This window comes from Charadrius vociferus, unplaced genomic scaffold (assembly GCF_000708025.1).
Source record: "Charadrius vociferus isolate BGI_N301 unplaced genomic scaffold, ASM70802v2 scaffold562, whole genome shotgun sequence".
NCBI classification, from domain to species: Eukaryota; Metazoa; Chordata; class Aves; order Charadriiformes; family Charadriidae; genus Charadrius; species Charadrius vociferus.
In genome coordinates this window covers 691459-707199 of record NW_009647234.1, presented here as the reverse complement: position 1 = coordinate 707199, position 15741 = coordinate 691459, and the positions used below count along the sequence as shown (strand labels likewise).

The 15741-nt window shown below is 54.7% G+C and overlaps 1 protein-coding gene across 1 annotated transcript in view; it reads left to right on the top strand.

Moving 5' to 3' along the window:
* EPHA10 (EPH receptor A10) overlaps positions 1-15741 on the top strand; it is a 57727-nt gene that overhangs the window by 21077 nt on the left and 20909 nt on the right. Inside the window, exons 3-4 of the mRNA XM_009879877.1 lie at positions 598-662; positions 1978-2647. Of these exons, the coding sequence (XP_009878179.1) occupies positions 598-662; positions 1978-2647 (735 nt within the window). The remainder of the gene's footprint in view (positions 1-597; positions 663-1977; positions 2648-15741) is intronic.

Sequence of the window (15741 nt, the reverse complement as noted above, 5' to 3'; positions counted from 1 at the left end):
CGGCGGCGGTACCCGGTGTCGCGGACCCCGGAGGAGACACAACTTGCCCGTCAGGGATTGCTTCTGCTCGCTGGCCGCGGGAGCATCGCCAAACTGTGAATTTGGGGGAAACGCCGCTTCCTGTCGAGCAGAGAATTGGCTGTTTTGTGGGAAAAGGACGTGGTCTTTTCTGAAATTCATGTCTCAAAGCAGCTGCCGCCGGTGCCTTTCGGTGCCGGGAGATGCGCTACGGGCACGGAACCGCTGCAGCATTGGCGGGTGGCGGCGGGTGGATTGTCCTGCAGAGTCCTGTGGGACGGACCGCAGTCTTCCCTGGGATGTCATCCTCGTTAGGTCAGGGTGCTCATCACCTGAGTGCGAGGTCCCCTGTGGACGCGCGGCCGGGAGCTCTGCGGCGTTGAGTCCTGTGGGGTACTCGGTGTGGCTGGGGGAGCTGGGGCGGGAGCTGCCCCCCGCGCTCGGGGACCTGACGCACCCTTCGGGCCGGTGTCCGGAAGGGCGCACGGCACTGAGCTTCCCAGCGACGGGCCGCGTGGATGTTCACTGGTGTTTCCCGGGTCAGTGAGTTTGCTCTCTAACTCGTTGTCTTCCCTGCAGTTGTCCTGCTGGACTCGAAGGAATCGCAAGCGGAGCTGGGCTGGACCTCGCACCCGTCAAACGGGGTAAGGGTGGAGGTGGGACTGTCCCTCTGCGAGGGAGGGTCTGCCCTTCGGTGCTCAGCAGTATTTAAAGTCCACACGTGGAGCGGGTGGAGGGGGCTGGCAGCCACGGGGTCTCCTCGAGCCGGGGGCGCGTGGGCAGCTCGGCACGAGCCGTCGTGTTGATCAGCACCGGGCACCCCGGGGAGCAGAGCGAGAAGCGAAGTGCTGGTTACGTGAGCAATACAGCCAGTGTGGAACAGCTCCTCAAAATGAATTTTACACTCCTGTAACAAGCAAATAAACACCAGCCAGTTAAGCCTTTGTATTGCTGTTTGCACGCCAGCGCGAGCTCGTGGGGATCAGTTCAGCTCTTGGACGAGGGCTGTGGCTGGCGCGGGATCGTCGGGAGCTCCGCGTCATGTCGGGTTTGTCTGATCAGGTCCTTGCTTTGCTGCCAGGGTTAGTCCGTAGCTGCTTTGAGGAGAGTGTGTTGGGAAACTGAGTGGTGTTCCTTGCTGCTTTGGGTTCGTTTTCCAGAATGGAAACAAACTGTTCAGGGGGAATAGCGATACATCCTGGAGTCATCTGCGTTCCCCAGCTGTTAGTCTGCAGAAGAAACTCTGTTTTGGGTACATTTGGCAATCTTGCATAAATTTACCCCCAGAAAGAATTGCTTTGGGAAGCTGCCAGGTCATCCTTACGGCTGTGAGGGTTGAATCATCGTTTCACTAATCAGAATCTCTGCTGGTAACTTTGGGGAAATACTGTTTCACTTGCAGTAGCAGGATTTGTCCTGTTCTATCTAAAACTTCTCCCGACAGAGAAGCTGCTGCTGCTGTTCACGAAGATACTTGTCCCTGTGTGGTGGTGTGACTGGTGTCACATCTCCTTGGCCCCCTTTGACTTCTCTGGGTAGCCCAACCCCATCTGGCATCGCGCTGTGTGGTAACGCTGTGCAGGTGCACCTTCCCAGGGACGGAAGATGCGAGGGGTGTGTGGGACATAAAGGCTCTGGCTGCTCAGCAGATGATGTGTCCAATTTCATGTTAGACTTTGGTTTAGAAGGTCTGATGCCAGTGCTCTCTTTCTGGTTGTGTCTCCCTCTTTGCACCTCTGCAGGGAGCTCGGGTATTAGGTGGTCCAGCAGCACCGCTGTGTTACCACAGCCTGGGGTTTTGGTGGACTGAGGACTTCTGGTGCCTGTAATCTGATGGCCTGTAGGTGGAGAGGCTTGTGCTGGTGATGTTTATACTGATCCGTGTGTTTGTGCTGGTGTGGCTGGTTCTTGCTGATGGCAGCTCTCGAGCTGTGACAGCCCTTTGTGTTCTTTCCCCAGTGGGAAGAAATCAGCGGCGTGGATGAGAATTACAAGCCGATACGCACATACCAGGTCTGCAATGTCATGGAGCCAAACCAGAACAACTGGCTGCAGACGGGCTGGATTGCCAGGCGCGATGGCCAGAGGATCTTCATCGAGCTGAAGTTCACCCTGCGGGACTGCAACAGCATCCCTGGCGTGATGGGCACCTGCAAGGAGACTTTCAATCTGTACTACGTCGAGTCTGACACTGACCTGGGCCGTAGCGTCCATGAGAGTAAGCACACCAAGATCGACACCATTGCTGCTGATGAGAGCTTCACGCAGGGGGACCTGGGTGAGCGTAAGATGAAGCTGAACACTGAGCTGAGGGAGATCGGGCACCTGAGCAAGAGAGGCTTCCACTTGGGCTTCCAGGATGTGGGCGCCTGCGTGGCGCTGGTCTCCGTGCGGGTCTATTACAAGAAGTGCCTCGCCACCGTGCAGAACCTGGCCGTGTTTCCGGACACAGTGGCGGAGACAGCCTTCGCGACTTTGGTGGAAGTTAAGGGCACTTGCGTCGCTCACGCCGAAGTGGACGTGGATAATCCCCCCAGGATGCACTGCAGCGCGGAGGGCGAGTGGCTGGTCCCCATAGGGAAGTGCACGTGTGGTCCCGGCTTTGAGGAGAAGGACGGGGGATGCAGAGGTAAAAGTGGCCGTCGGTGTCCTCTGGCAGTTTCTGTCTGTGTCGGTCCGTGTTGCTGCCAGACTGCTCCAGTCTGCCTGGTGCCCGTGCACGGCTCAGACGAGTGGAATTGCCTTTTGTCAGCAATATGATTCTTTTAGTTGGTTGCAGCTCCCCAGCTACAGCCAGGCCTTAATTTGAAGGGTGGCAGTTGGGTGAATGGGGCGCGTTGCCGGTAGCTGCTCTGCAGCATGGTGTTGGCTGGGCAGAGGCACCGAAGCTCTGAGTACCGCCACGCATTTCCCACAGCTGTATCTGTAGCTATAAAATTACTCCAGAACATTAATATCCCCATTGTCATGCTTTAGCCACAATAATTCGGTGACTGTAGAGCTCGCAAGGTTACGTTTAATGATAGCTGTAAAAGCGGATATAACCTCTGCCTTAGCAGGTATCCCTCTAAGGAACCTGGTGCTGTGACCGCTCCGATCTCGATTTGAAAGAGCCAGGCACGGGGTGAGCCCTGAGCGTGCGGGATGCGGGGTGCCGTGCTCCCGCTCTCGGAGCGTATGAGCCTCTGAAGGAGAGCGGTGCCGGGCTGGTGCCTCCTCCCAGGCACATTCCTCCCGGAGGGCGAGTGGCTGGCCTCGTCGCGGCTCAGCGTGGCCTCCACTGCCTCTGCGCCCCGTCAGGTGCCCGCAGGAGCCGCCAGCGGTGCCCGGCGAGCGGAGGCGGCTCTGCGTGCAGGGTGGCGGGTGTGCGTCTCCTACCTCAGGGACGGCTGTTCCTCCATCCATCGGCACCCGGAGGCTTTTCTTCTCTGGAAGGTGTAATTGGCTATCAATTAACTGGCAGTGTGCAGAGCTCCTCTGGGGCAGAGGAGAGCTCAGACCACCAGCTGAGACGTGTGCGAGGAGGTGTTTTCTTTGGTAAGACATGCCCAAGAACACCCTTCGCTGTCTGTGCCTGGCGTCCAGGTGATACCTTGGACCTTTCCAACTGGTAGAACAGGGATTGAGAGGAAACGAGCTAAATAAGTCCCAGAGAGGTAGCGTTCCCCCATGTTTGGGGCTTATGGGACGGCAGGAGAGCGAGCATTTCCTGAGGAATCGGGTCTGTCCTTCAGGGGCTACTTGGGGCTTTGCAGATTTAAATTGTGCCGACCGTGCCGCCTTCCTCCATTGTGTAGGAAGCCTTTCCCACCGCTCCGGGTAGTGGCTATTTGCTTGGTGCCCTCCTTAAGAAGACCTTATTAAAACTATCGGATTGAAATCTCAGTGCTGTTCACTGCTTCAGTGGCTGCGTGGCAGCTCGCCATGCTTTCCCCATCTGTTTGGAGTGGGAATTTACATAGCGAGTCCCAGAAGGCTTTCGCTAATGTTTCAGGTTTCTCTGTGTTGAGTTTAAATAATTCATATTCTCTAAGGAAAAATATTTGAAGTAATTTAATGGACATAATTAAGTTTTTTCCCCTTCTCACAGAAAGCAGGTCGTTAGTCACTCTCTGTGGAGCAACGTCTGATGTCTGGTCAAATACAGAAAACTGAAAGTTTTGGGGTTTTTTCAGAGCCCTGCATTAGCATAGCACTAAGTGAATGACTTTAAAAGATTTGTGATGAAAGCATCTGGGGCTGCAGAAATTCTTCAACGAGGACAAAAGCCCTTGAGCGGGAGGCAGGTAAACGCAGTGGGAATTTGGGGAGGTTGAAACAGCCGGGTGATGGCACGGCAAACCGGGCTCCACCGCCGTGGTCCCGTGGCCTCAGAGTCTGCTGGGTCCGCCTTGCCTGGGACTCTCCTTGGCCACCGTCTCTGTCGCAGCTCCCGTGGCCGTGGGAGGTCGGACCCTGCGTTCATTGAAGGACTGCCGTGGGGAGCAGGGACGGCCCCGGGGGCCGACCCCCCATCCTGTGCTGGGGCGGCTGGTGGCTCTCCAGGCTGTCGGGTGTTGCTTTGCAGCTCCTGGCCCTCTCCCTTCCCCTTCCATCTTCTCCGAGGACTTTCTGGCTGCACCTGCAGCATGGGATGTGCTGGTGTCCGAAATCAGTCGCCCGTTTATCCGGTGACCCTGCGGGGCCTGGCCGCCGGCCGGACCTGGGGTGGTGCTTAGGGCCAAGTGCATGGCGCAGCTTCTTGGGTCTAAATCGAGGGCATATGGGACAGCAGAAGCGAAGGAGCGGTTTCCCCGGGCCGTCTGGCAGCTGGGCACAGCCCTGTGGCACGGCACGGTGCCAGCTGGCCGGGGGCCATGGGGGGCTTCGCTGGTGCCGGTGCGGGCCAGGCTGTGCCTGGTTGGCAGCGCTGGTGGCGGCCGCGGCGCGTGGCCGGGAGACGTGGGCCTTCTCTGCAGGAAGAACGAGGTTTATTTCCCGCTGAACTGGTGAAGCTGTTTGAAGTAAATCGCAAAGCCGCTATCCCCCTAACCGCGGTTCACGTGGTGACATCATCCTGCCGCTGAGAGAGTGCTCGTATCCTCACGCTGAAATCGGGAGAGATGAAAAAAGACTAATAGGATTTACGGCACTGCTAATTACTGCTGCCAGAAAGCCGAGCCTTCTCACTGTCCGTCCTTCTCTATGGCACCGCGTCTCCGAAGACGCTGCGGCGCGCCTGACGGGCTTCCACGGGTTTGCGCGTTTCTGATGAATCATTTCAGTGGCCGTTGAAACGCGCCATCTCCAGGGTGGAACCGAGCAGCTCCAGCAATCTGTTTAACATCTCCTCTCAAATAAGAGGAGAGGTTCTGTCACTGTAAATACATTTACACTGTGTTTCTTGTCTAATATATATCTGCAGCCAGATGCTGGTCTGCGCTGACTCTGATGTTAAAACCTGTTTCCAGCAGATGCACGGCAGGCGAGTGAGAAGTCCTGTTGCCCTGTGGATGATCGCATGTCCATCCCTATTTTGTTTTCGCTAGGCTTCTCGGCACCCATGTCTTTTTACCCTTAATTTTACCAGGCACGAGCTGTGGCCCCTTCATGCCAGTTACTTTGTGGTGCATTGTAATGGCTTTTGTGTAAATGAAACCGTGATGTGGAGGATCTGCCTGACATTTGCTGTAAGGTTGTCTCTTTCTGCTTCATCTTTTCCATCCAATCCCTTGTATATCTGCAAGGAGAATTTCAACAAAGCCCAAGGTTAATATTTACCAGCCAGATTTGCTGCAAATGAGACAACTTCAACCAGACGTTGAATTAATATGATGGAGACCAGTTTCCAAAAATAGCTCTCAGCCACTGTTCTTTGACAGAAACGTAAATTTGTGCTGTAGGTGTTTCCCTCTCAATTTGTCTCCCCCGACTCCGGGGGGCAGCGGCGGGAGCTCGCGCTGGGGAGATGTTCTCTGCACTGCGCGCCTCCGGTAGGTGATGGCTAATTAGCGGGCAGGAGCCCTTCCCTGCGCAGGGATGATGCTGCTGAAACCAGGTTCAGGGAGGAAATCGTTTCTAATGCCCTGTCGGGATTTTTAAACGATGTGTGAATTTGATGTGGGCAGCCGGGTCAGGTTTGGCACCCCTTGGCCGCGGGGACCGGTCTGGCCCGACCCCGGTGCGGGTGCTGAGGAGGGTCCCTGGACGGTGCTGCTTCGGTCTTGTGGCGCGTCTGAACGTGGGCACGGGTTTGTCCCGCCTGGCGGTGAGCAGTCGGTGTCGCCTCTTGTCAGGGAAGGAAAATGTCGTGCGAGAAGTTGTGTTGGTGATGTGCTGTTTGTGGTGGCCCATGGGCACGAGGAGCAGCCGCCGATGTCCACAGTGGTGTTTGGAAAGGGGAATAAAAGAAATTCCCTGCTTTTCTGCATTACTGAATGGATTTTCACGCAGCGTGTCAGATTCAATGTGCCATGGACAAGACACAGGGAAGATTTACTGTGTCTCACTTGGGGAGAACGCTAGAGAAAATAAGAGCCCGTAGACTCATTCTTTTGTACCTTCACTTATAAAGCATGTTGGTCTTCTGGGCTCCCCTGAATCGAAGCTCCGAGGATAGGGAGGGGAAAGGTGTTGCTGCTGTGGGATTTTTCCTTTTCCCACCCCCTTCCTATAGGTTTGTGATAACCCAGCGCGAGTTACCGGGCTCGATGGGGCGGGTGTTCACAGTCGGGTGTTCTGTCCATGTCTCTTGCGTGGAGAGCCCGGCTGCTGCTCTGCCTCTTTACTTAGGTGGAAACGTAAAAAATGGGGCTTTCCGAGGGCTGGAGGCGACTCCTCCCCCCGAGCCCTTCCCGGGTGGGAGTAGGCTGCAGCGCGCCAGGCTCTCCGCGCAGCCGGGGATGGGACAGGGCTGTGCTGGGTCTGTGCTGGGCTTGGCCGTGTCTGTGTGAAGGATGTCGGGGGCTTCGCGGGGCGAGCGGGCACGGCTGCCGCTCTCCAGGCACAGGGATGAGATGAAAGACACAAGTCATCGCTAATGGCGACTGGTAGTGATGCACACTGCAGCGCGCGCCTGACACCGCGCAGCAGGCGAGAAATGGCTCCCCTGATCTACCGCGGGATTTGTCAGTGGTCTGCTGAGAAATGAAGGACACCAGGCTGCGCGTCCGCTCTGCTCGTCGGGCTGGGGTGCGTTATTAATGGCTGTAATTGCCTGATGAATCTAACGCTGTGTAGTACAATTACACTTTATGGCAGCTTATAATTGTTGCTGTTAACGAGCAGGCAGGATTTGTGCCGGCACGGTCTGGATTCTGTTGTGGCCCTTTGTTGTTGCTCTTTTCCTGCCCCGTTTCCAGCCTCACCCCTGGTGATGCGGCGCAGAGCGGTGCCCGTGCGAAGGCAGCCGGACGGGCTGCGCTCTGGGGTCTCCCCGGGATCGGTGCTGGGTGGTTGTCCTCCTCTCGGAGCCCTCCGGCGACGCCTCGTCCGCCTGCCCGGGCAGCCTGTCCCACCACCTCACTCTCCTCGTGTCTCACACGAGCCACCCTTGCAGTCACTTCAGCTTATTGCTTCTTGTCCTGCGAGCCCTGAGAGCGCTGCTCTCGCAGCAGACTCTGCCGTGGCACAGATAACTCAGGAAAGTCAATATTATCTTTCCTCTGCTTGGCTTCTTGGATAGTATTGGAACAAAGCCTTTGAGATCGTCCTACCTCTTGTGAGCAGCAGGTTTGTGGACAAAACCACAGCTGTAAATACTGTGAAAGAGAGTAGTTTCTTCATTGCTGCCAGCCATTACTGGGACATAAACTTGGTCAACGTTTTCAGCAAATTTAAAAGGAGATTTTTCTGTAAAAAAGAGGGTTTGGTTAAAGTCCTTGATTTTTAATTTCCAAAGAGAAGTGCTACAATGAAATGCTTGCTTTTTAAAAAGAACAGTCTTTCCATTTGTGTCCTGTTGTACCTCCCCTGCTACTGCTTGCCTTTGTGCTGCTGGGTGTCCCAGGCTGAACGCAGGGGTAGAGGTCACTCTGGTGTTGGACAACTTCTACACTCCTCCATTGAGACGGCCACGACGAGCGCCTTTGCCTGGCTCTGGTGCTGGATGGCAGCGTTTGTCCCTTCCCTTCCTCGGGAGAGGGAAATCACAGGATGGTTTAGGTTGGAAGGGACCTTGAAGATCATCCAGTGCCACCCCCTGCCCTGGGCAGGGACACCTCCCACCAGCCCAGGTTGCTCCAAGCCCCGTCCAACCTGGCCTTGAACACCTCCAGGGATGGGGCAGCCACAGCTTCTCGGGGCAACCTGCCCCAGGGGATCACCGCCCTCAGAATGAAATGCACTGTCCGGTCCTGTGCTGGCCACGGGGCGGCAATCAGCGGTGCGGGGCGGCCGGAGGAGTGTGTTCCCACAGCTCAGCATCAGCACCTCCGTCCGGGGGAGCGCAGGGAGCAGTCTCCTGCCTGCACTGCTGCCGGGCTGGTGCCTCCCGGGGGACGGTGCCTTTCCCTTTGCCAGACACCTGCAGAGATCAACTTTAAAAGGAGAAAAAAAAGGCCCTGAGAGCTCCTGACACCATCTTTCTCTTAGCGAGGGCAAGTTGCCAGCGAGGCGGGTGTCCTTGTGCGTCTCAAGGCCGCCTCGTGCATCGCCGCTCTGCTGCGGGGGCCGGCAGCTGTGCTCCGCAAGACGTGGAGGAGCGGTCTCTGGGCATGGGGAGAGCCGCCGGGCTGGACGCCCCAGGCCATGGCCAGCCCCAACCCCTCCTCTTGTTCGGGAAACCATCTGCGTCATTCCCTGGGAACAGAGGAGGAGGAGGGAAAGCACGTGAAGACCATATGAGCTGGAAACCTCCTGAGCCTCTGTCTCCCTCTGGAAGGTGCTTTGGAAACGGAGTGCGTGTGCTCTGCATGGCCGGGGCTTGCTCTTGCTGAGCGAACGTTCGGGGTGGCACTGGGGGGTGGCATTGGTAAGATGCTTTCCTGTGCATCGCGCATGTCCCATCAAGGCATCATGTCACTACAGTGTCCTTAGATGGGAAATAAATAGTTCGACTGAAAGTTAGAGAAGTTCAGAATAATAAATTGAACTATTTTGTCATTTAGTGCAGAGATACTTCTTGAAGCCTCAGGTCTGCTTCTCCATTTAAATACAGAAAAGGTGGATCCAAATGTACAGCGCTCGGGGCTTTTGATTTGTTTCATCTTTTATACATTAGCTTACATACCTGTTCGCGCTTCTGAAGTTTATTTTATCTTTTGACTGATGCTTCAGTGTTATGCATAATAAGTTTATTTTTTCTCTTGGGATTCGGTAAGTTGCACAAAGCACCAGGTTTTACTTTCCTCACCGACACAACCGCTGGCGGGACGCAGACAGGCGCTGCACTCGCGGGGCCGGCGCTGATGCGCGGGTCTAGCAGCACTCGTCAGGGTGGGCACCAGGCACACCGTGGCTGCGCAGGGTGGGAAACGGGGGCTGCGCATCCATCGGGGGCTGCGGGAATGAGCCCGTGCCTGTCGCTGAAGGAACAAGCACTGAGGAAATTCATACTTCAGTTCCCTTCTGAATTACGGTTTGAGTTTCTCTCCCGGGTCTTGTGTTGTAGCAGAACGTGGCTGGAGCCCCTTTGTGACCTGGGCAAAGCGACGGTTTGGAGACCTGGAGAGCTTTGCACTGAATGAACGTGGAGCGTGCGCCTCCGTCAGCCCGTTAGCAGCCCCCGTGGCAGCCGTGGTGCCGTATGGAGGATGCTGCTTGCCATCAGTCATGCTCATGAAACACCCATGTAAAATATGCTTTCTCTTCAGTCTCTTTTTGGAGTAATGATCAAGCTTGGAGATATTTATTATTTGGGATTGCATATTATATTGCTGTTTTACAGTGTGTCTGAAATAATTATGGCTATGGAAATTGTGGCAGAGCCAGACACAAATTACTCTATGACACTTAATTTTAGAGCAAACTACTCAGAAAATTACAAGCATCACAATTCATTTGCAGAATTCTTGTCAGGCTTAAGGTTATAGATACCTGGCTGCTAGATGGACATGCTGTTTTTTCTCTTGAAGTATGGGGGGAAATGCATCTTGCCCACGGCTAAGGGAGTTTGTGTGAGATAAAGCCCTTGGCAGGAGCCGGGTGCGTTGGAGACGCAGGTCAGTCAGTCCTCTGCAGGGGATCGTTTGGTAGATGCATTAGGGAACCGAAAGAGACAACAGTAAATTGCAGTTGGCTCCATGGATGTGCCTACTTTAGTGTGTCCTTGAGGAATGTTCCTGCATAAATAGCAATGAGTTCAGTACTGCTGTAGCGCTGAATTCAAGCAAATGCATTCTTTTAGATAGTTCAAGACTGTCTTACTAAATATTCTTGGGTATTTAATTTTCTTCTGGACTAAATCACTGAATTTAATTTCAGCTATTAAGAGCTCATTGTTGGAGATGCACAAAGATCTGCCCTCTGGACATAGGTTTTCATTTCAGTGCTCTTCAAATTATTTAACAAGGGCAAAAATTATAGAGTAGCATTGTCCTAAAGGTTTCAGAGATGCTGGGAACATGTTGGACTGTAGGCTGCTGAGAAGTATTATTGAAAACCAGTTATTAAAAAAAAAAGAAGTTTGCGGAAAGACAAGCTGCCTTTGAATTCTCTCGGGTGGCGCAGCCTGAAGTGCCCGTCCTGGCAGGGGAGGTGCCAAGGCAAGAGGAGCTGGAGACCCGATCCAGTGCTCGTATCGATCGCTCCCTCGCGCTGACTTTGTCCCTCTTGCACAGGCGCGGAGATTGGACACGATTTCTTTCCCTTCCTCACAGTGGGGCTCTGTAACGGCACCGCGCTCTGCCTGCAAAGTATTGATTACAGTTTTTGCAGTAAGACAAGGCAAGATTGCAAACCCAGCGTGTCAGGGGAAGACGGGAGCCTCTCTATTACCCGAGCGCAGTTGTTGTCAAAGCTCTTTTGCCAGCTCAATACACCACCGAAACCTTATTCTGTCGGTGTGTTTTGCACAAGGTGCCCTGCCTGGTTTTGGGCCACTTGTCCTTGTCCGCAGCCACTCGCTGACAGCCGTCCCTCTGGGGCGCCCGCCCCGATGCTGATCGTTCCCTGCCCCCGTGGGGGCCGCGGCCCCGTCCCTCCTGCTGCGCACCTCTGCCCTCGCGCATTGATGAGATGTTCGCAACATGATAACCCGTGACTCGCTTGGCTTGATAATGGAATTAAGATAGATGGAGGCTGGTCCGGGGAGGGGGCAGCAGCAGCAATAGCTCCTGAGAGAGACGCGTTGAGAACATCTGCATGTTTTATATGACCAGTGGTAGCGGTGAGTTTGCAGAGACAGCAGAAACGGGTGTCGAAGCATTCCCTGGCGTGTGCCATTGCCTGGTGCCCTGTGTCGCGGGGAGCAGAGGACTTCTTCCCCTCGGTGCCTGGCGGGGCTGGCGCAGACCTTGGTGTGCCTCCAGTTGTGTTGGCCAGTGGGACAGACACATCCCTTCTGTGCGCTGGGTGAGGTGCACCAGGCACCGAGACTGCCGCGCTGGAGGTGGGGGGCTCTGCGGGGGGCTGGGGTACAACCGACAGTTCTGGAGTAAAACTGGGTGGCTGTGGTGGAAGGACGGACCCCGGGGAGGTGCAAGTGCGGAGGGGCTGGGATGGGGGATGCTGGGGGGGGACGGGGCAGAGCTGCCCGGGGAGGGGTGGTCTCCAGTTTGGACGCCAGCACTGCTGGGGCCATAATAAGTACAGGGTAGAGTTTTTGCCTTGTATTTTTCCCCCCCATCCCATTTTGAGGGTTGCAATCGCAAGTCTGACCACCGCTAGGTGAGGGTTGGGTGTGAGTCTGAGAGCTCGGGGGGGCCCAGTGCTCCGCGTCGGTCCTTCGCCAGGAGGGACGGTCGGTCGGTCTGCTGCGGTGCTGCCACGGTTCTCCCTGCAGCACCCCTCGGCGCCGGCTGCGTGTTTCCCCTAGCTGCTGTCTTTCCTAAATAGCATTTTTATGAATGCCTGTTTCAGCAGGGAAAATTAACACACGTTAAGAGCAGATGAACTTTGTCAAATACAATTTCATGACAAAAAATGGAAAGGAATTGATTTTGGAAGACAACCGAGTTGTAGTGTTAATTATAAATGACTGTATAGGCGTCTTGAGTGAAACTGCGGGCGTTATTGATTCATGCAGGCAGCACTCGGCTCCTCCGCTATCTGCAGGAGTTCAGCAACACGAAGAAGTTCAATAGTGCTAACGCAGGCAGTGTCCTTCATGTTTTTTTTCTTTCTTCGAAGATATCTGCAAGGTTTGTGGGTCAACAAGCTGACCGGAGACAGTTTGGTGAGGGGAAAAATAAAAAAAAGGCAGAACCCATCAGAAGCATTGAGGGTAAATGCTGAGGAGGGTGTAAACAAACCAACAAACTCCAGTGTGAGGGAGTGACACCGGACAGTGAGGAGGGGTAAGCGTGGGGACGGGGACGTCGCTGGAACTCACCACTGAGAGAGAGAACGCCTTCCACCGCCAGCGGGGGGTTTGTCCCGCTCCTGCCCGGAGGGGCCGACCCACGGCCGTGGGCTTTGCCGGGCGCAGAGCTGCGCCGCCGGCCCCTGCCCTTCCCCTCCGCCCCGCAGCCGGGTGGGTGCCAGACCCTTCGCCCGCCGCCGGGCCACCCCGCGCTGGGTGTCCTGTCTCGCCGTGGGCACCCTTAACAGACGCTGGGTTGACATGCGCAGAATCGTTAATAACACTTTCATTCAGAAGCGGCGCCTCTGTTGGGTGGTGCGGGTCTGGGGCCCGGGTGCGGGAGTCGTGGTGGTCCATACCCCGTACGGGTCCAGGCGGGGAAGGGGGACCGCGGCCGAAGGCGAGTGGGGGCTGTGCCGGGGTCTGTCTCTGGTTTTATGGAGGTGGGCTGAGAAGCGCAGACCCGGAGCAGCATCCTGAAACGGTCTGTGAAATGGTCCTCCTGAACTGCACCCCGTGTGGGATCTTCAGGCGCGTCCTGCGCTGTCTGTGGCACAGCACGGCGTGAGTGGAGAGGTGGAGAAGGGAACACTGCATGCACACACGTGTTTTCCAGCTATGGAGATGGCCAGAAAGGATGTTTGATGGGGTTGGCCTGATTTTGTATTAACATTATCATGAAGTTGTCTGGGTTAAGTAGCTTTATTCCTAAATCCATGTTATGAAGCAATTTCAGCCTAGTATTTAATCTTCCATCTGTGCTTATTCTCTTAATATTTTATGCTAAGCTTCAGTATTTACTTAGGTCTTGGCCCCTTCCTCTCTGTAAAATGCTGAACAGTTTTTAATTAGAAGAAACCTGTAAGCTGCAAGAAATGGATTTTTGGTTTTAGTGGACCCTGCGATGTGTCTGGGGCAGTGTTTGCCCTTATTTGGTTAAAAGCCACTTTTTTTTCTTTGCGTGTGTAAACCAACATGCAGAGCGTTTGCAGAGGAAAGCTGTAAGGAGTCCCTAAGGGTAAACTTCTGTCTTTGGCTGTGCAGTCATTGTGCTGGTGGGACCTCCACAGACCCCAGTCCTTTTCTTGGTCCCATTTGTCTTGTATGACTTTGTGCAAGTCATACAGTTGCTCTGTCCCAGTTTCCTGCTTGTCGGTGTGGTTAATGTTTCCATTCTTCAAAAAGAAAACAAAGGCTAACTTAATTGTCCGAGATACCCATCACTGGAACGGTTGATATAAAAGGCTGCTGACCAGCTGGTAAATACTGCCGGGTGATTAATAACTTCATTTTACTGCTGCATGCAAAATCTTGGCCATGCTTCACTTGAATAGCCACTGCGATCAGCCCCGGAGCTCGCACCGCCTGCGTCCTGCGCTCAGGTCGTCCGACGTGCTGCACTCAGTGAGTCACTCTTAATCACTGTTCATCGATTAACAAGATAAAACCGCTCAAACTCTGCGGCCCTTTTGTCGATTAATCCGGATCTCTTCTGCCATTTCTTAAGCCGAAACTTGAACACACAGGTGGCTGGCTTAGAAAATGCCGAGATCCGTGCTGGAGAAGGAAACGCTTTGGCATCCTCAGAGCTGTGACTCCGAGTCCCCGGCTGGAGAGGAGGGTTATGCCCAGGAGCCATCTCGTTGTCAGGCTTCATGCTGCTGTGAGGTGGAGGTGTCTAAAGATGTCCCATGCCAGCAGAGTAGGAAACCATGCGTTTTTCAACTCTGCATCCTCAGTTGCCCCGGCTCTCCCTGCGGCACAGACTGGGCGTGAGAGGATGTTGCCCTCTCCTTTCGACAGAGCCGTCTGCTCTTGTCCGAGGAGCTGCGGCAGATGGGTCGGTAAGAGACACCCTTCCCGTGGGTGCATCGCGCCGGGTAATCTGCCAGGCTGCCGCACAGATCAGTGTTGCTTGTTCTGCTACGCGTTCGATGGTGTGTGCATACAGCGCTGTACCCAGGAGGGAGCATGTGCGCGCTCTGTCAGTGGGAAGAACAAAGCGCTCCTGGTGAACAGGAGTAGCTTGTGTGGGCAGTGATGATGGAGCTGGAGAGAGGCAATTGATCCGTCTGACCCATCCAGCTGCTTCTCTTTGGCTCTAGGAGAATGTATTATTGAATTTTATTATTTAATAATTAAGTTGCGGTACTACCAGTGGACAAGAAATAGGATAGAAAATAGTGTACAAAAAGAGAATTTCATTCTATAAATTGATGGCCTGATCTCCTGAGAGCTGTCACATACCCACTGCAAAAATGAGCACTGCGAAATAACAAGGACACCTAAACCAGCTGGGGACCAAGAAAAACACTTGTAGGATGAGGTGGGAGAGGGTGGGAGTTTATCTGAGAAAAGAAACGGAGATGCGCACATGATGCATCACATGTGCTGGGGCACTTTTGTTCTCAAGTGTAAGATTCAGACAACCAAAGAACAAAATTAACAAGTAAGCCCACCGGCTGAGCTGTGCTCGGGCCCCTCGTGGGACGCGCCTGTGCGGGTCGTGGTGCCTGTGTTCCTGCGAAATGCAAATCGAGGCGTTTCGTGCCGTTACTAACTGCCATACCTTCTGACAGACACTCCTGTAGACTTGGTTCTAGCTATTGGAAAACGGGGAGGAACAGCCCGAAAGGCACTTCTAATTGAAAATGTTCGATTTCCTACGACAAGATGTCAAATTTATGTGACTGTCAGGCTCGCCTTCAAATCCGGGGAATGGCGGCAGTGCGCGCTGGGCATAGTGCTCAGGTCCCATCAAGTTTGTAAACAAGATTGATTTTTCTGTTCTGCCTGACAGAGGGTGCGAGCGGGAATCTCGCGCCAGCGCTCCGGCGCTGATGCCGTAACGAGATGGGCTTCTCCCCGTGGGGAGGGATGAGCCGCGGCTGACGGAGGCGGCAGTCGATGTGCGGCACCGAAGCCCCCGAGCGCCCGTCCCGGCTCCGCTCCCGGGGTGCACGGCTCCCGGTGTCCTGCAGCCGCTGGGAGAGGGGCCGGTTCGGCGGTGGCACCAGCGCCGTCTCTGGGTGCACGCTCAGGTCAGCGCTCTGCAGAGCTGGGAGGGACCGCTGAATTTCTAAAGATCTTGTGGTAGATGAAATAATCTCCCCTTAGATGTTCACTCGTTTTTGGCATCCCAGGGAAGGATCCTTCCATCCTGTGCTGTGTCTAGTGCTTTGTCCTCAGATCACAGCTGTAGCTGCCAGTCTTATATCATGCTAAAAATTAATGAACCAGAGTGCGCTGGAATAATCTGCTTTAAAAGGAACAGTCTCAGCAGC